We start from the raw sequence: 27,722 nt of genomic DNA on the forward strand, positions 1-27,722 counted from the left end.
GAAAAGTAATAGAGCAGAAATCTTCCAATGGGGACACTAGTTGTGGTGACCTGGGGGTCGAATTCCCTTAACTTGCAGGGATTTCCTCTCACTTCCTGTTTGGCTATGGGACAGGAAGTGAAGGAAAAGCTCTGCAATGGGACACAGACTGGGGAAGAAAAGAAAAGAAAGAAAAGTTTAGCTGATAGTTCTACTTAAAGGAGGTTGTAAACCCCATGTTTTTGACATTTACCTATAGGTAAGCCTATATTAAAGGCTTACCTATAGCTGCTATAAATACAGTGCATGCAAGCCGATGACGTCATAGGCGCATGCGCTCTGAAGGAACGGCCACCCGTGCCGTTCCTTCAGAACCCTATGCCGTGAACGGCAGCTCCTGTGCGCATGCGCGGGAGTGATGTAATCAGATGGCCGGAGGACGCGAACAAGAAAGCAGGGTGGCTGGACATTTCGGCCGCCCTGTTGCTGAGCGGGCGACACTGCGGGGCTTCGTTTTTAGGCATTTCATAATGAGTCAATATGCGATGCATACTGCCTTTGTCTTTACAGTTTTTTTTTTTTATGTGCGTTTACTTACTCTTTAAAAAAAAAAAAAAGAAGAATGATCATTCTTAAGAGTTCAGTTTAGGCCCCGTTCACATTATCACACGATTCTGCCTGTCACATAGGGCAACCTATTTACTTGAATAGACAGCCTATGCACATTGGTCACCCAAAAAAAGCTCCTGTTTATTTTCAGGTGACCAAGTTTCATGCAATTTATGCAGGCACGGTTTACTGCGATCCCGTCGCAGGACAACTATGGCAGAATCGCATTGTGTCTAAGATCCCAATGAAGGATAATGGCATCCAAACATGCACAGCGTGTTGTGCTGGGATTGCTACGCATTACGAATTACAGCGATTCTGCCCGCGATCCTGAATCGTGAGATGTGAATGGGGCCTTTAACTGCAGGAAGTTGCCAAATATTGCTGGAGATTCCAATGTCCATGCAACAGGCAGCCTGTAATCTGAACACCTTCAGATTTCTAGGGTACACGGGGGAGACAAGAAAAAAAAAAAAAACCTAAAGAGCGGGATAAGTCCTGTCTACAAACTGGAGTTTTCTCTTAAAGCCCCTTTCACACTTGTGCGACTTGTCCTGCGGCTTGGGACTGCCAAGTGTCTTGGTATACAGATGCCTTAAGGAGTTTCCATCACTGGGACTAAGGGGCCCACACCATAATCCCCCCTCCACCAAATGAGCAAAGGGTGGGCCAACTCAGTATTGAAACCTTACGGACTAAGACTGGGATGCCATTAACCACTTTAATACCGGGCACTTCCCTCCCTTCCCGCCCAGGCCAATTTTCCCCTTTTAGCGCTGTTGCATTTTGAATGACAATTGCGCGGTCATGCAACACTGTACTTACATCAAATTTATGTCATTTTCCCCCCACAAATAGAGCTTTCTTTCGGTGGTATTTGATCACCTATGCGATTTTTACTTTTTGCTAAACAAATAAAAAAAGACCGAAAAGTTTAAAAAAAAAAAAAAATTTTTTGTTTATGTTATACAATTTTGTAAATAAATAATTTTTTTCCTGCACTGATGAGCACTGATGAGACTGCACTGACAGGCACTGATGGGGTGGCACTGATGGGGTGGCACTGATGGGGTGGCACTGATATGTGGCACTGATATGTGGCACTGATATGTGGCATTGGTGGGCACTGATAGGCGGCACTGCTGGGCACTGATAGGCGGCATTGATGGACACTGATAGGTGGCACTGAAGGGCATTGATAGGTGGCACTGACGGGCACTAATGGGCACTGATAGGCGGCACTGGTGGGCACTGATGGGCACTGACGGGCGGCACTGATAGGTGGCACTGGTGGGCAATAATGGGCACTGGTGGGCGACACTAAAGGATGGCAGTGATGGGCACTTGTGGGCAGCACTGATAGGGAGGACACTGGTGGGCATCACTGATGGGGAGGGCAATGGGGGGCTCCCTAAGCCCTGATTGCCATCCCTGGTGGCCATAGTGGGCATCCCTGGGGTCATAGTGGGCATCCCTGGGGTCATAGTGGGCATCCCTGGTGGATCTAGTGGCATCCCCCCCCCCCCCCCCGAGGGTTTGCACTGGTAATAAATGATCTGATTACCAGTGCCGACCCCCCCCCTGTCAGGGGAGCCGCCGATCAGCGCTCCTTTACTCGTGCCTGTCAGGCACGAACTAAGGAAAGCCGATCAACGGCTGTTCCTATTTACTATGTGACCAGCCGTGATTGGACACGGCTGATCACATGGTAAAGAGCCTCCGTCAGAGGCTCTTTACCGAGATCGGAGATGCAGGGTGTCAGACTGACACCTCGCATCACCGATCGCCGCTCTGCGCGCCCCCGGGGGGCGCCCAGAGCGGCGTTATCCTGCCGCCGTCATATGACGTCCGGTCAGGATAACTCAACCACATTTCCGCTGTCAATTTGTAATAGGGCGGGCGGGAAGTGGTTAAAGTTCATGCGTCCCAATACTTTTGGTAATATAGTGTATGTCAGATAAGATGGGAAGAGCCAGGTCTGCTTCATCTAAAAAGACCAAACAGCCATAAAAAGGACTGACTTTGCTCACATTCAGACGAATAGAATAAGCAAGCGATGGTAAGAGGCAAGATACACCAATCACGTTCCACTGGTCATCAGTAAAAGATAGAAGGTGGCTGTCTACCGTCATGTACACTGAACCAATTCAAGAGCAAGATAAAATATGTTGGTCAGTATTGTGGAAGGTACAGACACTTTGTACTGGGTGATACTAGAACATTCCTATTTCACTCATGGGGTTAAGCAGGTTACATAATAACCCAATTAACAAGAAAATCCCTAACGCCACCCAAAGAAACAATGACCTGCTTAGTACTACACACAATCTAGAGTAGGGATCACCCATAAACACTGCCCCTGGATACTCCGTACCCATCTGAGAGACAAGATCCACCACCCACACAACTTCTATATTCAGTACAAGACTTTCCACCACCCAACCAACTCCCAATAAAAAGGAACCGCATGGATCAGACTTTTCATCTGAATGGGTCGTGTTTGGCGGCAGTACTGCCCATCGAATGTGAGATGGGGTAGAATGTGTGGCTGCAACAGGAGTACTATCCCATCCGACCGGCATAAGGTGAAGGTGGGTGGTCAGGGAAGAAATAAAAAAATAAATAAATAAATAAATAAATATCGCAGCTCAACCACCTATTTGTACCAACCTCCAGCCCCAAGTGTAAACGTGGCAGGCCGCTACCCGCTGCTGCATGAACTTCTGCCACTCTCAGGTGCATTAACATGAACTGTACATGGCTCTGCACCTATGTGAATAAGCCTTCACAGTGCAATGATCCTTTCCACCACCAGCAGACTCCTTTGAACCAGTGCGATACTTTTCACACTTCTGTTTCCAATAGGTTTCCGATTACAGGGGTGAGGGGGGTTACCCAGGAAGCTGTAACTGAAAACCAGTGTTCATTTCGTTGACTAAAATATTTTCATCAGCAAAATTAATACTATTTAGTCAACTAAAATACGACTAAAACAACGCAGATGACTAAAATACGACTAAAACTAAATGGCATATTAGTCAAAAGGCTATGACTAAACCTGAATCGAATTTCTATCACTATGGCTAAATCTGTGTCTGTAGTGCATGTTCAAACTTTAAGGCTACATTCACATCTTGACGTTGCTATTACAGGCATTTTTAGGGGCGTTTTTTCTGGCGTTTTTTGTGCAGGCGTTTTTAGATTGAATAGAGACCAATGGAAAACGCCTGTAATCTGCCCAAAAAAGAAGCTCATGTACTTTTTTGGGCGTTGGGCGTTTTGCTCACAGCGTCAAAATGCTCAGATCTGAACAGGGGCCATTGAAATGAATAGGATTTTTCTTGTTGGGCGTTTTGAGAGGTGATCCTAGAGCAGAAAAACTCCCCAAAAGCCTACATGTGAACGGAGCCCAATACCAGAAATAATAAACATGTTTATTAGATTTTTACTCCAGAAGTATAGAATGTTTGGCAGTTCTAACGAAATAATGTATTCAAATTTAACGAAACACATTCTATTTTAGTTGACTACACTGTACTGGAGATTTTAGTTGACTAAAATACGACTAAAACTAAAATGGCATTTTAGTCAAAAGACTATAAAACTTAAACTAAATTGAAATTTGATGTCAAAATTAACACTGCTGAAAACCCATTGCGAGGAGAAGTTGCTAGTCTGACATGCAGAATTTCTTACAAAATCTGATGGAAGCTGCACTAGACAGAATTTTTAGTAGTTCAGTCTAGCTACTGAAATCTCTAGAGAGGAATCAAAAGTGGAGAATGATTGGTGCTCATAAAGGCAAAAGAAGCTCCCTATAGGGCAAGCCAGTGGTCTCCAAACTGCAGTCGGCAGGACGGATTATATGGGCTTTGCGACACTATTCTGCCTCTGACGCTAAGGGGACCTATTCTTTTAGCTGACACTACAGATGGGGCATCATTTCTGCCACTGCCCGCCAACCCCGAGGGACACACCTCCCTCCCGCCACTGACCACCATCCCCAGGGGACATTCCTTCTTCCAGCCACTGACCACCACCCCCAGGGGACATTCCTTCTTCCAGCCACTGACCACCACCCCCAGGGGACATTCCTTCTTCCAGCCACTGACCACCACCCCCAGGGGACATTCCTTCCTCCAGCCACTGACCACCACCACCCCCAGGGGACATTCCTTCCTCCAGCCACTGACCACCACCACCCCCAGGGGACATTCCTTCCTCCAGCCACTGACCACCACCACCCCCAGGGGACATTCCTTCCTCCAGCCACTGACCACCATCCCCAGGGGACATTCCTTCTTCCAGCCACTGACCACCACCCCCAGGGGACATTCCTTCCTCCAGCCACTGACCACCACCCCCAGGGGACATTCCTTCCTCCAGCCACTGACCACCACCACCCCCAGGGGACATTCCTTCCTCCAGCCACTGACCACCACCACCCCCAGGGGACATTCCTTCCTCCAGCCACTGACCACCATCCCCAGGGGACATTCCTTCTTCCAGCCACTGACCACCACCCCCAGGGGACATTCCTTCCTCCAGCCACTGACCACCACCACCCCCAGGGGACATTCCTTCCTCCCGCCACTGACCTATCATCCCCGGGGGACATTCCTTCCTCCCGCCATCTTCAGGGGGAGGGGGGGGGGCATTCCTTCCTCCCACCACTGACCATCATCCCTTGGGATATTCCTTCCTCCCGTCACTAACCTCCATTCTGCCCCCCCCCCACCCCCCACTATCCGCCAACCCTGGGACATTCCTTTTTGCCACTGACCACCATCCCTGGGACGTTACTCAGTCCCACTGAAGAACGGTGGGACTGCAGCAGAACATATATTTATTAAGAGGGGTGTATTGTGTCCAATATTTTGATGAAGCACAGTCCATCCTTGCCAAGAGAAAATGTTGAATACAGCAAACACTTCTTATTTGGGCACATTTTCCTGCTTTAAAGGAGAAGTTCACCTTTTGTAACATGTTACACCCATATTCAGGGTGTAACAGGTTACAGATGCACCGGCCCCTGGTCTGACAGCTAGCAGGGGGGGGGGGGGGATCTTCTCCCCTAGATGTCACAATCTGCAACAAAGTGTTCTGCGAATGGGAAAACTACAAGGTCCTGTAGCCTTTGCGGCTGTCGGCTTGTAGTTGTCAATGAACTGCCATGGTGCTGTTGAGTGCTGTGGTAGTTCATTCATGCTTCCGGTCACAGTGTAACTTCCTGGCCTTATTGGAGGTACGGCCAGACAGACAGTCTGCAGGACCGTGGCATTACACCCATGATCTGCTTTACAGGTCCATTACACAAATAAAAAAAATGTGCATGCTTTTTTTTTTTTTTTTTTGTAAAGGTAAACTTATTCTTTTAGACCCCGTTCACACTGGGGCAACCTGTCAGGCGACCTGGTCGCCTGCCATAGAGAAGCTGTGGACCCGATCTAATAGGAGCGACACAAGTCGCTCTGACTTAGAAAAAGGGTCCGGAGCTTCTTTGGGGCAACCCGGAGCGACCTGCATTGACTTCAATGATATGAAGTCCGTGCCGGCCGCTCCGAGGTCACCCCGGCAAGTCGGATCGCTCATATGTGAACCGGCTCTGAATCAGAATTCCAGGATAAACCTTAATTAATCTTACAAAATGCTCCCTCCCCCCCCCCCCCCCCTCCTCACACCAATTCTGTTTAACCTGTATAAAAGAAGATGTATAGACTTGCTTACTACCCTAAATATGGGTGGAACATGTAACATGTTCCAAAAGGTAAACTTATCCGCGGCTCCATAGACACACACAGCTCAGGAGCAAACACGCACTTTGTGGCCTCAAAGCAAGTGGCTTGCTATGGGATACAGGGAGAAGAGGAGGAGCCAAGATCGCCAGCGGGGGACCCCAGAAGAGGAGGTTTGGGGCTGCTCTATGCAAAACCATTGCACAGAGCAGCACATTTATTGTTTTAACTTAAAACAAATGCCTTTTGTATTGCCTTAATTTTGAGCGGTGCTCATAGGTGGTCAGAAAGTGAGAAGAAAAAAAAAAAAAAAACACAACCCAGTTATATATTAAAGAGGAAGTAAACCCTCCTCTGACACTTTTACCTATAGGTAAGCCTATGATAAGGCTTACCTATAGGTACTGTAAATATCTCCTAAACATGCACCGTTTTAGGAGATATTTACCTTACATGCACCAGTGACGTCACTGGCGCATGCGCTCTGAAGGAACGGCCGCTGGTGCGGTTCCTTCAGAGCCCCGTGCCGTGACTGTTGGCTCCTGTGCGTGTGATTGACGTCACTGCGGCTCCGGCCAATCAGATGGCCGGATGCCGCGATCCCGCGGTCGGCGGGGGCTCGATCTAAGGTAAGCATTTCATAATGAGCTAGTATGCGTTGCATACTAGCTCATTATGCGTTTCTCTTTCAGGTTGAAAAAAAAAAAAAAAAAATGTTATTGGGTTTACAACCTCTTTAACACTTGTGTGAATAAGGAATAGAGAACATTATGACCATCATAACCTGTTGAGGCATGGCCAAGACTAGACCTCTGAAGACCCAACCCTCACCAGCAGATCCTTAAAATGCAAGTTGTGAGGTGGGGCTCCATGGATCAGACTTGGTTTTCAAACACATCCCACAGATTCATGATTGGATTGCGATCTGGAAGTCAACATCCCAAACACCTTGTGTTCTTCAAATCATTCTTCAACCATTTTGCAGTGTACATTATCCAGCTCAAAAGAGGCCACTGCCATCAGAAAATACCGTTTCCCAAGGGTGGACTTGGTCAGCAACAATGTTTAGGTAGGTGGTACACGTCAAACATCCACATAAATGGCAGGACCAAGGTTTCTCAGCAGAACATTGCCCAAAGCATTACACAGCCGGCTTGCCTTCTTCCCATAGTGCATCCTGGTGCCATCTCTTCCCCAGGCAAGCAACGCACATTCACCCGGTTATCCACATGATGTAAATAAATTAGGATTTATTAGACCAGACCTTCTTCCATTGCTCCGTAATGCAGTTCTGATGCTCAGGTGCCCATTGTCGGTGCTTTTGGCAGTGGACATGGGTTAGCATAGGCACCCTGACCGGTCTGTGCACCCCCATAGACAACAAACTGCACTGTGTGTGCGCTGGAATCTTCCTATAGGAACTAGCATTAACATTTTTCAGCAATATGAGCTAAAGTCGCTCTTTTACTGGATAAGAACATATGTTCCCGCCTTCCCTGGCCGCGCACATCAACGCGCCTTCCCTGGCCGCGCACATCAACGCGCCTTCCCTGGCCGCGCACATCAACGCGCCTTCCCTGGCCGCGCACATCAACGCGCCATCCCTGGCCGCGCACATCAACGACCCTTCCCTGGCCGCGCACATCAACGCGCCATCCCTGGCCGCGCACATCAACGCGCCATCCCTGGCCGCGCACATCAACGCGCCATCCCTGGCCGCGCACATCAACGCGCCATCCCTGGCCGCGCACATCAACGCGCCATCCCTGGCCGCGCACATCAACGTGCCTTATTCGCCCAGAACCCGGTCACTGGTTCTCCAGTTTTCCTTCTGAATGCCGGCCGATATTGGCTGGTTCAAAAAAAACACAGCCATTTTTTTTTGTGTAAGCCAACCAGTCCAACATAAGCGGGCCGTTTGCCGGCTTCTGGCTGGATGTGAATGCTTGAAAACCAGCAGCCAACCGGCTCTCTATCAGCAATTTCAGCCAATGGCTGAGAGCGCAGATTGGTGTGTTCTGGTGCAGGGCCGTCCCCCTGACAGAGCACAACAGCTCAGTGGGGGAGATAGATGTACTAACATCAGATCGTTAGTACAGCTGCTCCGATCGGAAGTTGAGGTTTTTTTTCATTGAACCTAACAAAAAAAAACGAACCGGCCTTTAGATCACATTTGGTCGGTCCTGACCACAGCAGTTTTGGGTGCTCTGACCTGATCATGTAGACATTACAATTGGCCCTTTCCAAAGTCACTCAAATCCTTACACTTGCCTGTTTTTCTGCTTTACACACATCAACTTCAGGGACAACATGTTCACTTACTGCCACTTTCAGATGTCATTGTCACAATATATATTCAAAGTTGTTGGTCATAATGTTATGGCTGATCTGTATGTATATATGTATATATGATATAGAGAATGATGAAAAGTAATGGAAGTCATGTAATGGATCACACATATGATGACATGTCCTGTGTCTATGGTCAGTCCCCTGTCATCCCTATAGATGGACACACATGACAGTAGGTGAGGATTGATGATCAGAGTAGAAGGGGGGGGGGTGACACCCGGTACATGTGACCGCTAGAGAGCTGATCTGGTCACGCTGGGACTTGTAGTTCCCGGACACAGCGATGTAAACATTAGCCATGTGCCGAGTGGGGGGGAGGGCTCACCTTGTTCTCCTTCTCCTCCTTCTCCTGCCCGGGGTCCAGGTGGATGGAGATGAGTTTCTGTAGCCTGGCCTTCATGTCTAACAGAGAGAGGAGCCCCGAACTTCCCGACTGCCACCCGCCTCCTCCTCCTCCTCATGCCTGGAGAGAGCTCATCACCTCCTACAGACTTCACCCCGCACTCTGCCCGCTCCGACCAATCAGCGGCCTGCCCGGGCCCCGCTCATCAGCTCATTGGATCGTTTGGGAAGTGCGGGCAGTTCCTGAAAGAATGCATTGTACTCACTACTACTACTGATACATACCAATGCAGGGTGATCTGTGCACAGGGGAGATCTACCCGATCACTGTACAGAGGGAGATCTGTCCAATCACCGTAAAGGGGGAGATCTGCCAAATCACTCATCATTGTACGTGGGGAGGGGGTGGGGGGAATCTGTCTGATCAACGTAGAGGGTTAGATCTGTCCAATCACTGATCATGGTACAGGGGGAGATCTGTCCAATCACTGTACAGGGGGAGATCTACCCGAGCACTCATTACTATACAGGGGGAGATCTACCCGATCACTCATCACTGTACAGGGGGGAGATCTACCCGATCACTCATCACTGTACAGGGGAGATCTACCCTATCACTGTACAGGGGGGGGATGGATCTGTCCATATAACAACACTGTACAGGGGGGGGGAGATCTACCCGATCACTCATTACTGTACAGGGGGGGGTCTGTCCATAAAACATCACTATACAGGGGGAGATCTACCCCATCACTCATTACTGTACAGGGGGAGATCTACCCGATCACTCATTACTGTACAGGGGGAGATCTACCCAATCACTCATTACTGTACAGGGGGAGATCTACCCGATCACTCATTACTGTACTGGGGGAGATCTACCCGATCACTCATTACTGTACTGGGGGAGATCTACCCAATCACTCATTACTGTACTGGGGGAGATCTACCCGATCGCTCATCGCTGTACAGGGGCGGGATCTGTCCATATAACTTATCATTGTACGGGGGGGATCAACCTGATCACTCATCATTGTACAGGGGGAGGTCTGTCCAATCACTGTACAGGGGGAGATATACCTGATCACTCATCACTACAGGGGGGGGGCGGATATCTGTCCACACAACTGATCACTGTACAGGGGGGAGATCTACCCAATCACTGTACAGGGGAGAGATTAACCCAATCACTCATCACTGTGCAGGGGGGGGGGGGGAGATCTGTCCAATAACTGTACAGGGGGAGATCTACCCGATCACTGTGGAGTGGGGAGATCTGTCCAATCACTTTACAGTGGGAGATCTACCCGATCAGTCATCGCTGTACAGGGGGGAGATCTACCCAATCACTGATCGGTGTACAAGGGGAAGATCTACCCGTCACTGTACAGGGGAGATCTACCCAATCACTGTATGGGGTAGATCTACCTGATCACTATACAGGAGGGAGATCTACCCAATCACTGTACAGGGGAAGATCTACCCAATCACTGTACAGGGGGAGATCTACCTGATCAATGTACAGGGGGAGAGCTACCCAATCACTGTACAGGGGGGAGATCTACTTGATCTGTGTAAGGGGAGACATTTTCTGGATCACTGTACAGGGGGGAGATCTACCCGAACACTAAACAGAGGAGAGAGTTACCCGATCACTGTACAAGGGAGAGATCTGTCCAATCACTGATCAGTGTACAGGGGAAAGATCTACCTGATCACTGATCTGTGTACAGGTGAGAGATTAGTCCAATCATTGATCTTTGTATAGAGGAAAGATCTACCCAATCACAGATCAGTGTACAGGGGAGAAATCTACCTGGTCACTGATCCATGTATAAGTGAGAGATCTGTCCAATCACTGATCGGTGTACAGGGGGGAGATCTACCCAATCACAGATTGGTGTACAGGGGAGAGATCTACCTTATCACTGATCTGTGTACAGAGGAGAGATCTGTCCAATCACTGCTCTCTGTACAGAGGAGAGATCTGTCCAATCACTGCTCTGTGTACAGAGGAGAGATCTGTCCAATCACTGTTCTGTGTACAGAGGAGAGATCTGCTTAATCACTGATCTGTGTACAGAGGAGAGATCTGCCTAATCACTGATCTGTGTACAGAGGAGAGATCTGTCCAATCACTGCCCTGTGTACAGAGGAGAGATCTGTCCAATCACTGATCTGTGTACAGAGGAGAGATCTGCCTAATCGGTGATCTGTGTACAAAGGAGAGATCTGCCTAATCACTGATCTGTGTACAGAGGAGAGATCTGCCTAATCACCGATCACTGTACAAGGGAGAGATCTGTCCAATCACTGATCTGTGTACAGGGGAAAGATCTACATGATCACTGATCTGTATACAGAGGAGAGATCTGCCTAATCAGTGATCTGTGTACAGAGGAGAGATCTGTCCAACCACTGACAGGTGTACAGAGGAGAGATCTGTCCAATCACTGCTCTGTGTACAGAGGAGAGATCTGTCCAATCACTGCTCTCTGTACAGAGGAGAGATCTGTCCAATCACTGCCCTGTGTACAGAGGAGAGATCTGCCTAATCACTGATCTGTGTACAGAGGAGAGATCTGCCTAATCACTGATCTGTGTACAGAGGAGAGATCTGCCTCATCACTGATCTGTGTACAGAGGAGAGATCTGTCCAATCACTGCCCTGTGTACAGAGGAGAGATCTGCCTAATCACTGATCTGTGTACAGAGGAGAGATCTGCCTAATCACTGATCTGTGTACAGAGGAGAGATCTGCCTCATCACTGTTCTGTGTACAGAGGAGAGATCTGTCCAATCACTGCCCTGTGTACAGAGGAGAGATCTGTCCAATCACTGATCTGTGTACAGAGGAGAGATCTGCCTAATCACTGATCTGTGTACAGAGGAGAGATCTGGCCAACCACTGCTCTCTGTACAGAGGAGAGATCTGCCTAATCACTGATCTGTGTACAGAGGAGAGATCTGTCCAACCACTGACAGGTGTACAGAGGAGAGATCTGTCCAATCACTGCTCTCTGTACAGAGGAGAGATCTGTCCATCCATTGATCAGTGTACAGGTAAGAGATCTGTACATTCACTGATCACTGTACACAGAGCCAGGATCTGTCACTGGGAGGACTTGTTTATTGTGACACTAATTAATCTATAATCCATACTCATCCACTACTTCATAGCCCTGAAATTTATTTTTCATTAAATCGTTTCTAAGGGCTTGTTTATTCATGCGCACGGATTGCCACTCCTCTGAAAAGTGATCTGCAGTAGATCCTCCTTCCTGAATCTCGTACCACCATTTTGAAAAGAGGCCAGTTTCCTCTTCCAAATTCTCAGTGCCGCCCCACAGATGATGTCAGTGCCAGTTCCCACACTGTTTATAATTGCCACACCTAGCATTATGAAACCCGGCATTCACCTTGCAGAAGCCATGGCAGCATATAAACAATAACAATCTTTTACAAAATCTCTTTCCTCCAAGATTTTGTGAGATTTTACAGTTTAGAGAGGAGATCTCAATGGAATGCATTGGTGATGTAGCCTTCCCAGGGGACATCTGTGACACCGGGGCTACCTCACCAGTGCAAAAGAAGAACCAGGAATATGGAACACATTAAGTGTAAGCAACTGGGAATGGGAAATGTCATTATAATGGGGGACTTTAATTATCCTCATATAGACTGGGCAGAAGGAACCGCGCACTCAGCAAGGCTTGGCAGTTCCTAAATGTTCTGCAGGACAATTTCATGGGTCAGATGGTGAATGCACCGACAAGAAACAATGCGGTACTTGACCTACTGATTACCAACAATACAGACCTGATCACAGATATAGAAATACAGGGCAACTTAGGAAACAGTGACCATAGGTCAATAAGTTTCAGTATAAATCATAGAAATAGGAAACACAAGGGTGATATAAGGACACTGAATTTCAAAAGAGCCAACTTCCCTAAACTGTGCTCTTTGCTAGACAATATCAAATGGGATAGAACCCTTGGAACAAAGAACACAGAGGATAAATGGGAGTGCTTCAAAAACATACTAAATAAAGGGATTGGCCAGTGCATTCCAAAGGGGAATACGTTTAAAAGAGCAAAACTAAACCCTGGGTGGCTAAACTCCAACATAAAAATGCATGTTAATACTAAAGAAAAGGCCGTCAAAAAATACAAGGCATTGGCAGCATTCAAGCATTACAAAGAGTGTAATAAGAAATGTAAAGATGAAATTAGGGCGGCTAAAATAGAACACGAGAGACATATAGCGGAAGAGAGTAAAAAAAAAAAAAAAAAAGAAAAACAAGAAATTCTTTAAGTATATAAATAGTAAGAAAGCGAGGCCAGAACACACTGGCCCCATAAAAGACAACAAAGGTCAGCCATTGACCAGTTGATTGGAAAAAATCCAACGTGGTACCAATATTTAAAAAAGGGCTGAGATATATCCCGGGTAACTATAGGCTGGTCAGCCTAACATCAGTAGTCTGCAAGATTTTGGAGGGAATGTTAAGGGACTGTATACAGGACTTTAGTAATGAAAACTGTAATATTAGTAGTAATCAGCATGGATTCATGAAAAATCGTTCTTGCCAGACCAATCTATTAACCTTCTACGATGAAGTGAGCTGCCACCTAGATAAAGGTAAGCCTGTGGATGTGGTGTATCAATGTACAAATACTGTACTGGTGACCCTAGCATAAGGAACAAACTATTCAGAGAAAGGAGATACAATAAGACACGTGGCCACTCACTAAAACTAGAGGAAAAACAATTTAACCTTAAAATACGTAAGGGGTTCTTCACTGTCAGAGCAGTAAGGATGTGGAATTCTCTTCCACAAGCAGTCGTGTCAGCAGGGAGCATCAATAGTTTCAAAAAACTATTAGATGGGCACCTTAAAGACCACAACATACAGGGGTATACAATGTACAACATACAGGGGTATACAATGTACAACATACAGGGGTATACAATGTACGGTTACCATCAAATCACACACACACATCATAGGTTGAACTGGATGGACTGATGTCTTTTTTCATCCTCACTAACTATGTAACTGGTAAAATGTTTAAAGCGGAACTTCACTTTCTCAATCAATTTTTTTTTTTTTTTTTTATTCTTATGCTGCTAAGATTAGTAAATAGATAGGAAAGTATATCATATGTATTTGTTTTAAACATTTTGTTTTTACATTTCTTCAGGTCGCAGTTCGTTCCTGGTTTCCAGGCTTAGGCAAATGATATAATACATCCTAGGTGTCTTCAAGAGGGGAGGAGGATCTTTATCAGCTAAGCATACCCTCCTGCATGTATGCCTGAGCTAAGGACAGATGGATTCCAGGAAGTAAATGTTACAGGTATCATCTGCCCTTACTCAAGATGGCCACAGCCAAAAATGCTAGGGGGCGTTTTTCAAAGTGATTTTTCAGAAAAATCAAACATGGAAATATGGATGGATTGGGGAGTTTGCTCTGAATATTAAAAATAAATGAAATAGCATTCGTGGTTTGTGGTGCTCAGATGCAATGTAGTTCCTCTTTAATAGACTACTTCAGTGTAAGATGGTGTGATATCTGTATGCCCATGTGTTTTTTAGTGAAAGGGGGCAAAACTTTTTCGTTATATTGTTTTTTTTTGGGGGGGGGGGGGGTTTGGATAGGGTGGGAAATGTTTAGACTAGTGATGGTAAACTTCTTTAATTTAGGATGCCTGAAGTGCAACCCTTGAAATCACCAAAGGATCGCAGACAAGGGGAAATTAATAAAAAGTGTTTAAGACAAACATTGATTCACATTTAGCCTGGGTTCACACTTGTGCAATCACAGACATCGCATCTGATTTGTGCCGCATTGCTGTGCAGATCACATGCAATGTTTGTGCGATGCAAATACAAACTGTATGGCTGAAATCGCATTCACACCAAAATGGTGCAGGACCCTTTTTTTGGTCCGCACTGGAATCAGATCGCATGGGTCTCCACACCTATGTGATCCGATTCCTGCACCATATCACAGTTCGCACTGCGATCTGCAAAACAATCTGGGGGAAGTCCACCCTAACACTAAAATTGCTACATCTACAGGCATCCACGATCTAAGACTAACCTATCTAGCCCTGTAAAGAAGAAATCAGTATACATACCTTATTTGAAGACAAGAAGAGAGGCAGCGCCATCTAATATTAGCAATATGAGACTTTAATAGCAATAATAAGTAAACAACCCAGAAGATAGTGATATGTAAGGGCTCGTCAAAAGAATGAGCCCCTGATGTGTACGACCAGATGGTCGGCAATCCTAGTCAGGGAGGCCGGATCGGCTGTTTGGGTGTACAGCAACACTTCCTTGAGCTGGTCCAAGGTTCCTGGGTGGAGCCAACGTCCCGAGCATCACAAGCGATAGGCATGGCATGCGTTCAGAGCGTGCGTGCTCCTTCTACAGGCCATGGGGGGTCATGTTTGAAGGCCTTCAAACCTTCTCTCCCACCCCGCCCCTCCACGGCCTGAAGAAGGAGAACGCGTGCAACGCCTATCGCTTGTGACGTCCAGGACGTCGGCTCCGCCCAGGAACCTTGGACCAGCGCAAGGACATGTTGCTATCCACCCACACAGCTGAAGGCTCCATCTGACCTCCCGGGGCTAGGAACGTCTATCATCTGGTCGTACATAGCAGGGACTCCTATTCTTTTGATGGGCGCTTACATATCACTATCTTGTGGGTTGTTTACTTATTATGGCTATTTAAGTCTCATACTGCTACTCTTAGATGGCGCTGCCTCTCTTCTTGTCTTCCCTGCAGAGTCACCTCCTCTACAGCGACTGGCTCTACGCTAGCACATTGGACTCTCCTTCTATGTGACTGTTTGTTGATGTTTTTATTTATCCAGTTATTAGGACTGATAGCATTTAGTGCGCTTGAAATCCTCCCTTTTGCTTTACCTTTTTTGAAGCTGATCCGGTCCGGTCTCCAGCGATGGAAGCTCTGCAGAAGACACAGCCTGTGAAATGAACAGGAAGTGACGTCACCCATAGACTTACTATGGAGCTTCTGTTGTCGGATGTGTCCTCTGCACCCGCCTCCACATCGAAGCCGCGGCTGACAGCTCAGCGTAGGATCGGGTCGGATCGGCTTAGAAAAAGGTATGTATAGCGATTTCTTTTTTACAGGGCTAGATAGGTTAGAGTTAGATCATGGATGTCTTTAGATGAAGTGATTTTAGTGTTAGGGTGGATTTATCCTTTAACTTTACATTGACATCCGCAGCGGTTCGCAGATGTCAGTGTGAACCATCTGCAATTCAGATGCGATGAGGGAACCCGCACAGGAATCGCACTGGTTCCTGGTGCGTTAATTCAATTTATGTATTCTTTTAGCATAGAGTTGAAAGTATTTACGAAACGCGTCAAGTTACAAGGTATTCCTCTTTTACATTGCAATCATCTTGGTTATGTAAAGCATGCATTTGAGAATATACCAGCTTGATGTTCATTATATATTATTACATAAACCTTCTGGCTTGATATGCCCAAAAAATGTATATGCACATTATATATATTTATGTGCCAAATCTTTGTATAATGAATTGATATTTTATGACTTTTGTATTATGGCTCATTTAAAGTCCCATGGGTGACTATTGTCTGTGTGTATGATATATGTCGGGATGGAGGCATGATACGATAGGCACCTGGTCACATTGCTTTTCATTTCTTTTCTTTTACCCTCATTCACATTGGAGGCGGGATTGAAATCGTGTGAACTCGCACAATTTCAAACTCGCATTTCATTGCGACTTCGGGGGTGATTTAAAAGACATCTGTGCAGGTTCATGCACTGATGTCTATTGTAATCGCCCCCGAATTTGCCAAAAGTAGTGCAGGAACATTTTTTGAAATCGGTGCAGCGCTGAAAAGTCGGCATCGCACCCAATCGGACGGTGCCATTGCCGGCAATAGGCTGTGATTTGGCATGTGATTTGACATAATGTGAACGGGGGCTTTCTGTCTTTCAAAAGTAGCTCAAGATTTCGTTTGCTTTTGACATTTGATTTTGGAATGAATGGATTTTACCAAAAAAAAAAACACATACACTGTTAGAAATTCGTACATTAGAGAAAACCTTTCTGCTCTGCTCCTTCGAATTTTCGAGTCACCACAGTCGAAAATGAACATCGATTTGACCCCGCTAATGATTAAAAAAATTAACAAATGTTCTTGCAATTAAAAATGTCGAACAAAATTCTACCAGTGTATACCCAGCTTTACAGTATCACTTTAGGAAATGTCAACTGCATGGATGCGTAAATAGTCAGCAGTCTTGTCCGGCACCACCAAGATCTGGGGTTCAATTCCCGCTGGGTACTCTGTTTCTAAAAACACTTCTGGCTGAATTGGCTGACACCCGCAATTGGCTCTATTGTGCACGGTAAAGGAAGAGAATGAGGCCATTTTGACTTACCAGTTTTATTTAACATGTCTTATCTTGTTCCAGATAACAAAGAATCAATGTGTACATTCTGATATTAACACCAAATAAAATGTGAACTATAGGTCAGCTCAGTGTGATTAGCCGTAAAATAAACACTACCAGAGGCTGGCTATACATTGATTAATTTCCAGCATTGGGGAGCGTCAACCTAGGTTTGGAGTCTTATATCGAAAAAGAAGAGGTTGCTAAAGTTACGAAAATTCTCGTATAACAGAATAGGCATAGCTGTGTTGGGAGAGTCTATCTACTCCCTTATGCCTACCTACCCTGGGACTGTCTGTAGATGCCCCAACCCTGAAATGCCCTCATATACATATAGGAGGTGGAGAAGATATTGAAGGAAAGGATCCATACAGCCTCTTATACTGTTTTTATGTGAGACATGAGGCACTGCTTCACTGACTAGTCTGCTAAGTTCCCCCCACAGCTGTATGTCTCTATCTAACAAATTGTTAAATGTTTACTGCAGATGATTTGACTACAGCATGGAACTTTACAACGGCATCCCTATAATTCAGGGGTGTCCAAACTATGGCCCTCCAGCTGTTCAGGAACTACAATTCCCATGAGGCATTGTAAATCTCTGACATTCACAGACATAACTAAGCATAATGGGAATTGTAGTTCCTGAACAGCTGGAGGGCCATATAGTTTGGACATAGCGGCTATAATTGAAGGAATATCTCCAGGAATTACAACATGCTTGGGAACAGAACCAACCTCAGATGATTCTTCCAACGTCCGATATTTTAGGATAACAAGACCTCTGCACTTTGTACATTACATAATTCCATACCTCCCAACTTTTTGAAATGGGAATGAGGGACACCTATTTGTAAAAGTATGTAGGCATTGGACACACCCCCTGCCACGCCCCCTAAAGGAGAATTATACAAAAAAATGGTTAGGTAAATCCAGAAATTTGTTTTTTTTTACCACTACGTTTCCTTTATATTGGCTTTTGACATTTACAAATGCAGCAATTTAGAAATTGGATGAAATGTTTAGCACTGGGAAACACTTTTTGGAAAGCAAAAAAATGCATTTTATATACAACTATATAGACCAGACCAAAATGAGGGACAAATGAGGAGGAAAGAGGGACAAAGGGACAATGTTCCAAATCAGGGAAAGTCCCTCGAAATCAGGGACAGTTGGGAGCTATGTACTTCTGACCCCTGCACACTGTACATTGCACCCTTCTGAACCCTGCCCACTGTACACACATATTCCAGATCCCTGCACTCTGTATGTTACATATATCTGTACCCTGCACTCTGTACATTACATATTCCTACACTCTGCACATTACACACTTGTGACCCCTGCATTCTGTACATTACATATTCCTGACCCCTGCATTCCGTTGTTCCAATTTTATGACTCCTACACTTTATTCTTTTTACTTATTTCTGACCCCTGCATGCTGCACATTACACACTTCTGACCCCTCTCATCTGTACCCACGTACTTCAGACCCCTGCACTCTGTACATTTCATACCTCTGTACCCTGCACTCTGTACTTACGTACTCCAGACCCCTGTACGCTGTACATTACATATTCCTGACCCATGCACTCTGTATAACACATACTCCAGACTCCTGCACTCTGTGCGTTACATATTCCTGACCCCTGCACTCTGTACATTACATACCTCTGTACCCTGCATTTTGTACATTACATACATATTCCTTTCCCCTTCACCCTTTACATTAAACACTTCTGACCCTTGTCCTTTGTACATTACACATTTCTGACCCCTGCAGTTTTTACATTACACACTTCTGACCCCTGCACTCTGTACATTACATACCTCTGTACCCTGCATTTTGTACATTACATACATATTCCTTTCCCCTTCACCCTTTACATTAAACACTTCTGACCCTTGTCCTTTGTACATTACACATTTCTGACCCCTGCAGTTTTTACATTACACACTTCTGACCCCTGCACTCTGTACATTACATACCTCTGTACCCTGCACTCTGTACATTCCATGCTTGCGACCCCTGCATTCTGTACATTACATATGTCTGACCCCCTGCACTCTGTATGTTACTATGTATGTTAGATGTAGGTTACTAAATGTAGCACACCCCACGTAGGAGCTGCAAGTTAAAGGGATCGACCACCCCTGTACATCCAGGCACACTGAATCTTCACCAGCACCTCAGATACAGAGAACAGTCCATAGCTTTGTTTTTGTGTTTTTTTAGGGCATTTAAACTTGGATAGGGATTGGAAATTATGGGATGCCCACTTGACTTCAGACTTCAGGGACAACTTCCTTACAACAGTCTCTTCTTCCTCCTGCACACATTTGCTTGCAGAACCCAGTTGGATCACTGTGTAGAAATCGGACAGTCACTCAGTCATATTAAAAGCACAATGGCCCATTACAGGCAGGAACCTGAGGCCCTATTGAATGTGTAGCAAAGGGTTACAGAGTCCAGCTTGCACTTCTCTCTATGTGGCTACTGCTCCCAGCACCACCTCTTCAGGCACTGCCAACCCACCTGGCTGCAGCTGCCTCTTTCACTAGCTCTCCAGGCTAACTTCTCCAGCACAGTCCTCCAGACTGACACTCACCAGCCCACCTGGCTGACTCTCAAGAGATCTCACAGTAGTGCTGACCTGCTCCTGCTGTCCTCCCTCCTTTGCTCCCATGCCACTAGGAAGGGCTTCCTCTGTGTGTTGTGGTAGGGTCCTCCCAACACCCGAGCCCTGGCCCAAGGTCACCCCCCCCCCCCCCAGACTAAGGCCACTGAGAGCCTCCTCAACACTCCATCTCCATCTTCACCTGACTGCCCATTATGGCATGACTCATGCCTAATAATGAGGTGGTCTTCCCCCTGCCAGCTCTTTACTGGGGATTGGCTGAGGACCTCATAAATATTCCAAGCAGCTCCTCCTAACTTCCACCCACTATGTCTAGAACATTCTCCAATGTTCCAGAAAACAGGGGGAGGCACTAGAGAAGCTGCTAGGATCAGTCATATAGCCCTGAGTCACTAAACCCTGACCCAGATTACACAGCTCAGGTTTACACAGCTCAGCTCAAAACACTTGTCAGTTTTTATTGTTGTCTGTGCCCCTGCTAAGGTAATTTACCATTGTCATTGAAAGGGAAAGTAAAAGAAAATCCCACATTTTTGCTTATCCTCAGAAAAGTAATAGAGGGGAAGTCTTCCAATGGGGACACTAGTTATGGTGACCTGGGGGGTTCCCAAGGGATCCCCTTAATTTCCAGGTATTTTCTCTCACTTCCTGTTTGACTATGGGACAGGAAATTAAAGGAAATCTCCCCAATGGGGCACAAATGGCAAAAAAAAGTTACAACCCTTTCTTGCTCTATCCAAAATGAAAAAAAAAAAAGTTTTGCTTATAGTTCTACTTTAAATGTAATATACTATACTACATCTATCACACACTGGAGGGTGCTACATATGTATGTTACATACCCCTGACCCATGCACTTTGTACCTAGGCTCAGGTTTTATACCTCTCTTACTGTTAGGGCAAATTTTGCCACAACCACAATTTGCCATGACACGCTGCGTGTGCCACCTTATATTCAACTTCTCAAGCCAAGAGTCTCAAGCAAACTTATAATCTTGCATCAGAGGGCAGAATAGGAATGTTGTTACACCTAGATATTTGCCTTGTTTGTATTCCTTGATGTCATATTTCATTCAGCCTGTTTTTGTACTATATGGTCAATGATTAAAATTCTTGCAGGGTATGGTTGATGTTCAGCTGATATTACAGGAACAAAGCTACATTTGTTAGTTGATGAACCGTAAACCTAGTACTGTGGTATGATGAGTGTTTTCTGTTTCAACCGGTATGTTAGATATAATATTAAATATTAAATATTTTTGTAGTAAATGCTATGTGAAGTAGAAAAAAATGAAAATACAGAAAGCATGATATGTTTTACTATGTTGTTTGCATAGTTAGAAAAGTGGCAGTTAATTGTCCAGGGGCTCAAACACAATCAATGGGTATGTGACAGATCTGCCTAAAATGCTTGCTAAATGTGAGCAAACATCCGGTAAATCCTTTGAACTGGCGAATACAAACTTCAACTAACAGATTCTGTCAACGGTAAGCAGCAGCCCGTTTACATATTTGGAACTTAGTCAAGTGGATAAATGGTAAACCAGAGGTTAAAAAGAGGTGAATGAGCAATATTCTATAAATTGTCCTCAAATGCCTAATACATTCATTTAAGCTCCTTTTATAAACGTTAGCTGCTCACACATGTTGAAATGTAATTGCACCTATAAAAGTGATATTCTGTGTGAGTGTTTGTAATTCTGAGTGTAATTTGGGAAAAAAATCAGCCTTATATTATGTATATGTATCACCATCCTAGGTAGGTGCTAGTGAGAGAGTATAGTTTTTGGCTCTGTCTGCCTATCAGAGGAGCAGCAGGCAAATCTATATTTCTTTCTGCCTACCAGAGAGCAGGATCTGTGAGTTAGGTCTGCTCATAGTGCTCAGTGTGTGATTCATCTGGTCTAGGGCGTGTTTCACACTGGTCCAATAGGGAGGCATATTGGACAGTGGAGGAAATCTGGCCAATAAGTACACAGGCTTTGATACAGCACCAGTGATTGGCGCAGACTGATGATCTCAGTGCATTGTGGGGTGTGGTATAAAAGCCAGGAGCACATGTACTCGGGGTCTTTGGCTGGTGAGCAGAGTCCCGGAGGGAGGGTGGCGGCTGCCTCCTCCTCTGTGGCAGTGGCAAGCGGTCACAGGTAGTCGGCCTGTGAAGTAGCTGAACCCAGAGGTCCATGAGAGCTGACTGAAGGGGTAGAGACACTGGAAACCCTTGAAAAACAGTATCGTGAGTACAGGGGATCGTGTCTAGGGGCCTGACCTGAGGGAGGCCCCCCTGGTGTAGGATAGTCAGAGGATGGGTGTCAGCAGGTGGAGTGAAAGGGGGTACTAGGAGTGTATCCCGAAGATAATTCATCCAAACAAGTCATCTGCATAGAGACTTATTCCTAATTTCATCTAAGTGGCAAGGTGAATCTGCAGCCTGGCTGCATCTTCAGACAGGAGTCCTCATTTACTGTGAATAGCTCAAGTTGGAGTAACCCACTCTTCCCTTCTCCCATCCCTAATTTAAATAAAACCACCAAAACAACTATATCCCCTAGACTGTTCATTGACTGAGCCATAGAGTAAAGAGTTAAATTGTGCATGCTGCAGTTGCCATCGGTAACCCAAACATGATGGATCAGAGATAGTCTAATGTAAACGCATGCAAGTTTGATTTCATCCAAATGGGTCCAGAAAGTTCTAGTTTGCTGAAGCATTTCCACCTATGAGGCCTTAGACATAATTGTAGCTATGACTAAGGACTCATAGGCCGAAACGCATCAACTGATTTCATTAGCATTTATGTTCTGTGGTTCCTGAAAAAAGATGAAGATATTTTCAGAGCAACTATCAGTGTGGGGTATCATCTTTCTATATTTGCACTCAGTAAAATGGCTGTGGATCAGGCACCCAGGAGCTCTTATATCGGTGAGCTGTATGGGTAGTAGCACTGTTTCTTTAGTTTGCACTGTGTCTGTCTGCAGCTCTTCTCTCCCCTCACCTCACTTCACTGGCTTGGCTGGGGCACCAGGAGCCATTGGCTCCTGCTGCTGTCAATCAAAGCAAGTGAAAAGGGAGCGGGGGGCAGGGCCAAGTCCCGCTGTCTGTGTCTATAGACGCAGACAGCGAGGCTCAGGAGCGACCCCGCAGCAGTGCCCCCATAGCATTTCCATTGATAAGTACTAACCTGTTAGCTATTTAACACAAAAAAAATGATTTTTATTTAAAAATCCCACCATGTAAAAACAATATCCGGCATGTCAAGTACATCTGAGTCATGTTACCAAAACTAACAGCAGTACAAGGACTATTTGTCTTTGTATCTTTTTTATTTGGTATACAATGAAAAAACAGTATGACAGCAAGCAAGGCAGCTGCTAGCTGTACAAATAATAGAAACTAGTAGTAGCAGCATTTTACATTCAGTACCGAGGTGCGTGTGTGTTTGATATATTAATACATCTTCTCCCCCAGCGCTCATAGAAATATCTGCACAGAAAATATTTTCCTGTGCTGTGTAATGTGCAGTGTGTTGGTGGAGTTCCCAGTCTGCTGCACCTCTGGATTATAACAGCTCGGAGATCTGAAGTGATTGTTACCAAAAAAGGCTGAGCATGCCAGAACACATACAGATAAAACATCTGAAAGATAAAACAAGCTTGGATTGCTCAATGACTACAAATATACCATTTAATACCACCTTAAAGTAGTATTAAACCCTAAGCGTTTTATAGTTTTAAATATTGATCCCAATAAAATAAACATTCCCCAGTAAACTATTTGCTAAAATTCTTACCCCAAAACTTACAGTTTCCAATTTTTAGTGCTCCTGGCTCCTGCTCTGTCAGTGCTGCTTCCCTGAACTTCCAGTCTTCACAGAAAATAATTAACAGTGGACAGTGCAGTCTCCAGCCAGTCTGTTTGCTTGGAGAGGAGGGAAGAGGGGGAGAAGCAGGGAAGTGTTTTGTCATTCCAGGCTATAGGGTCTATTGATGCCCACAGTGCAGGGAGACACAACTGTTGTCCCTGCATACAAGAATGGCTCCATAGGGTGCTGCAAGAGCCCCCATGTAACAGGAAACCTGGAGTAGCGGTAATGGTAGCAGCTTAAACAGGAACATAGGCAAGGATTAAAAGATAAAGAAGCTGCATACTCAGCAAGCGATTAAATCAGCTGCTATATTCAAATGATGGCCGGGCAGGAGCTCAATCATTCTGGGTGGACGTCATATGATGTTCTCCCCAGAATGCGCCAACAACGGTAATCCACTGGATACAGCCAATCACAGATCAGAGTACCGGCCCGTTACTGATACCATGTGATCGCTGTGACTAATCACAGCAGGTCACATGACAATTGTGCACAATGGACAGCTTCCATTCATGCCTAGACATGAGTAGTTAATTTCATTCCCAATGAAAATCCTAACAAAGTTTTCATTATTCGTAGATTTGGATGTATCCAAATTGTGAAATTACAATAGTAGCGAATTTAAACGAATCCAAAATAACAAAACAAAATTTTGTCCAAAATACCAAATTATCTGATTTTGAATCGAATCGAATTCGAAATGTGAACATATTACTGATTTCCTTCAAAGACTGTGTGTATTGGAGCCGGTTCACACTACCACGACTCAAAGTCGCCCCGACTTTGGGTGACTTTGAAGTCGCCCGTGCAGCACGACTTCATCACGGCCTGCAAACAACTTCTCATAATAGGAGTCAATGCAAGTCGATCTAACTTCGCCCAAAAGTAGTGCCGGAACCTTTTTCTAAGTCGGAGCGACTTGAGTCGCTCTGATTAGAATGGTTCCATTGCACAGCATGGGGAGCTACTTGTCAGGCGACTTGGTCGGAGTAGTGTGAACCGGCCCTTAGTGTACCTAAAAGAATTGATGTTGTTTTGAAGCCAAAGGGTATTCAAATGATGATTTGATTAAGATTTTTCTTCTGTCCGTTCATTCTGCACTTTTTAAATTGATAAAAATAAACAAGTAAAATATATATTTTTGAAAGCATTCTTACTTTACATTATTTCTTCTCACCTGCCTAAAACTTTTGCACAGTACTGTACATAGAGACAGCAAAATGTTAAAGTCAGATATTTCTTTCATAACTTAGAACACTTCACACAGTAAACCTTATTATTAATACAAAGAAGATTAACGAGTCAAAAATCAAACTGTCAATTTTTCTGGGGAATGAATGCTTGCTTGCTTTGTGCACTGGTGCACAGTCATGGTAGAACAGGAAGGGTTCATCTCCAAACTGTTCCCACAAAGTTGGAAGCATGAAATTGGCCAATATGTCTTGGTATGCTGACACCTTAAGAGTTCCCTTCACTGGAACTAAAGGGCCAAGCCCAACCCCTGAAAAGCAATCCCACACCATAATCCCCCCTCCACCAAATGATTTGGACCAGTGCACAAAGCAAGGTCAACATAGACATAGATGAGCGAGTTTGGGGTGGAGGAACTTGACTGGCCTACACTGAGTGCTGACCTCAACCTGATAGAGCACCTTTTGGATGAATTAGAGTGGAGACTGAGAGCCGGGCCTTCTCGTCTACATCAGTGTCTGACCTCACAAATGCACTTCTGGAAGAATGGTCAAACATTCCCATAGACACACTCCTAAACCTTGTGGACAGCCTTCCCAGAAGAACTGAAGCTGTTATAACTGCAAAGGGTAGGCCAAGTCAATATTGAACCCTACAGACTGACTGTGATGCCATTAACCACTTAAGCACCGGAAGATTTTACTCAGCAGAAGTCTTTTCAGAGGAAACGCGTTGGGGAGGAGGCGTGTCGTGCCACCACCCACGTTATCCGAGGTGTCCGTGCTGCAGCCGGACACAGGATACCGACAGGCTCCACACATATATGCCATACCAAGACCTGTTTCCTGTAAATACATTTGCCTATGTTTTTCCAATAAACCAAGGATAATGCACTACGGGCGGTTCATTTGTTTCATTACATGGTATGTACTGGAGCCACAAGCTGAGTTATATCATTAGAAGAGTGAATAATTTGATAGTCTGGGGAACACTCAGGAGGATACCAACACCAATATCCAATCCCACCAGGGGAATTATCTCAGATACGCAAGTTAATAAAGACATCTGGTAAGAGGCTCCATTGTGTGTCACACCAGGGTGAACCGTGCATGCCATTGCATAGAATTAATGCCTAAGAATTCTATCTATCTGGTAAGCAGGATTGTCAGCTGGTGGTGGGATCCTTTATCACTTTAACATCACCCCTTTTGAATATCTCAAGTACACATATGTCAAGATACTTCAATCTTCTTGTTATCACCTGATGGACTTTGATTTTGTTGTGAATCACAGTTGTTTGGAATTGTTTATTTTGATATTTGTATATTATTTTTGTCACACTTCACACACTCTATATGTAGTGTAAATTCAACATTTTTGTTGTCCCACACATTCTGTTTAGCGCACCAACCCACCTTTACACATTACTACAGTAATCAGTGCTATACATATGCACTGTTACCTTGAAAATGACACTGGCAGGGAAGGGGTTCATTTTTATTGGTGATCAAGGGGTTAATGTATGCCTGGTGCTTACTAACGTGTGTGGGGGGAGGGGACTGAGTGACACAAGGACAGATCGGATGTTCAGCTATGCTGAACCCTGCAATCTGACCCTGCCTGTCACTTAGGAGATCCGCCCGCTTTGTTTACACAAGCAGGCGGATCTCCACACTCGATTCCCCGACGATCGGGGAAGAGCGGCGGTGATCATCGCTGCTCCTCCCCAGGCCCGACTCCCACTGTGACTGAATACAGCGGGAGCGAGCCTCCGGCGGCGCGCGCACGCCGCCGAGAGAGGGGAATGTCTTGCGACGTAGGTCTACGTCGCCAGACGTTATCGAGCTGCTTTGCCGCAGTAGAGCTCTAGTGAGCAGCGGTAAAGTGGTTAAAGTGTAAAGGCAGACGTCTAAATACTTTTGGTAATATAGTATATATATATATATATATATATATCTATATACTGTATATATATATATATATATATATATATATATGTATATATCTATATACTGTATATATATATATATATATATATATATATATATATATATATATATATATATATATATATATATATATATATATATATATAGATAGATAGATATACAGTAGATATGGATACATATATGTATATCTTTTAGTATCACTTTAATCCTATGTCTTCCCAATATTTGGCAAAAAGGCCAGAGAGAGATGGAAACACAAGGCTGCTGTGGGATGATCTGTAATGGTTCCAGTTGAATAAAGTGGGAAATGTGTCAAAGCCGGCACTTGTGTTTGCTGAAATCATTTACAATACTTTTCTTATACTGCAAATAGTGATATTGATGCCAGCAGTTACATAATAACAGTTTATTTGAAGAATCTCATTGAGAGTAAAATAAATATATAACGTCATCTTGCCAACGGCTGCAGCCCAGACTTCACCAACGGTCTAGTTGTGCGAACTGTAGTGTATCGGTCTCCAGTGCTCCACTCAGGTCTGTTAGAGTGGAATGAGCACACAGGATCCATTCTCTAGCAGGCACAGCA

The 27,722-nt window shown here is 45.1% G+C and overlaps 1 protein-coding gene across 6 annotated transcripts in view; it reads right to left on the reverse strand.

Annotated features, from left to right (window-relative positions):
- The window catches only part of TBC1D1 (TBC1 domain family member 1), a 379,700-nt gene that overhangs the window by 314,421 nt on the left and 37,557 nt on the right, over positions 1-27,722 (reverse strand). Inside the window, exon 1 of one of the 6 annotated variants that reach the window (XM_082248072.1) lies at positions 9,001-9,145. The exons of the other annotated variants lie outside the window; for them this stretch is intronic. Within the exon in view, the coding sequence (XP_082104198.1) occupies positions 9,001-9,075 (75 nt within the window). The 5' untranslated portion in view covers positions 9,076-9,145. Of the gene's footprint in view, positions 1-9,000; positions 9,146-27,722 lie in introns of those variants that run through there. 6 annotated transcript variants of the gene reach the window in all.

This window comes from Pelophylax lessonae, assembly GCF_965119305.1.
Source record: "Pelophylax lessonae genome assembly, chromosome: 1".
Lineage (NCBI taxonomy): Eukaryota > Metazoa > Chordata > Amphibia > Anura > Ranidae > Pelophylax > Pelophylax lessonae.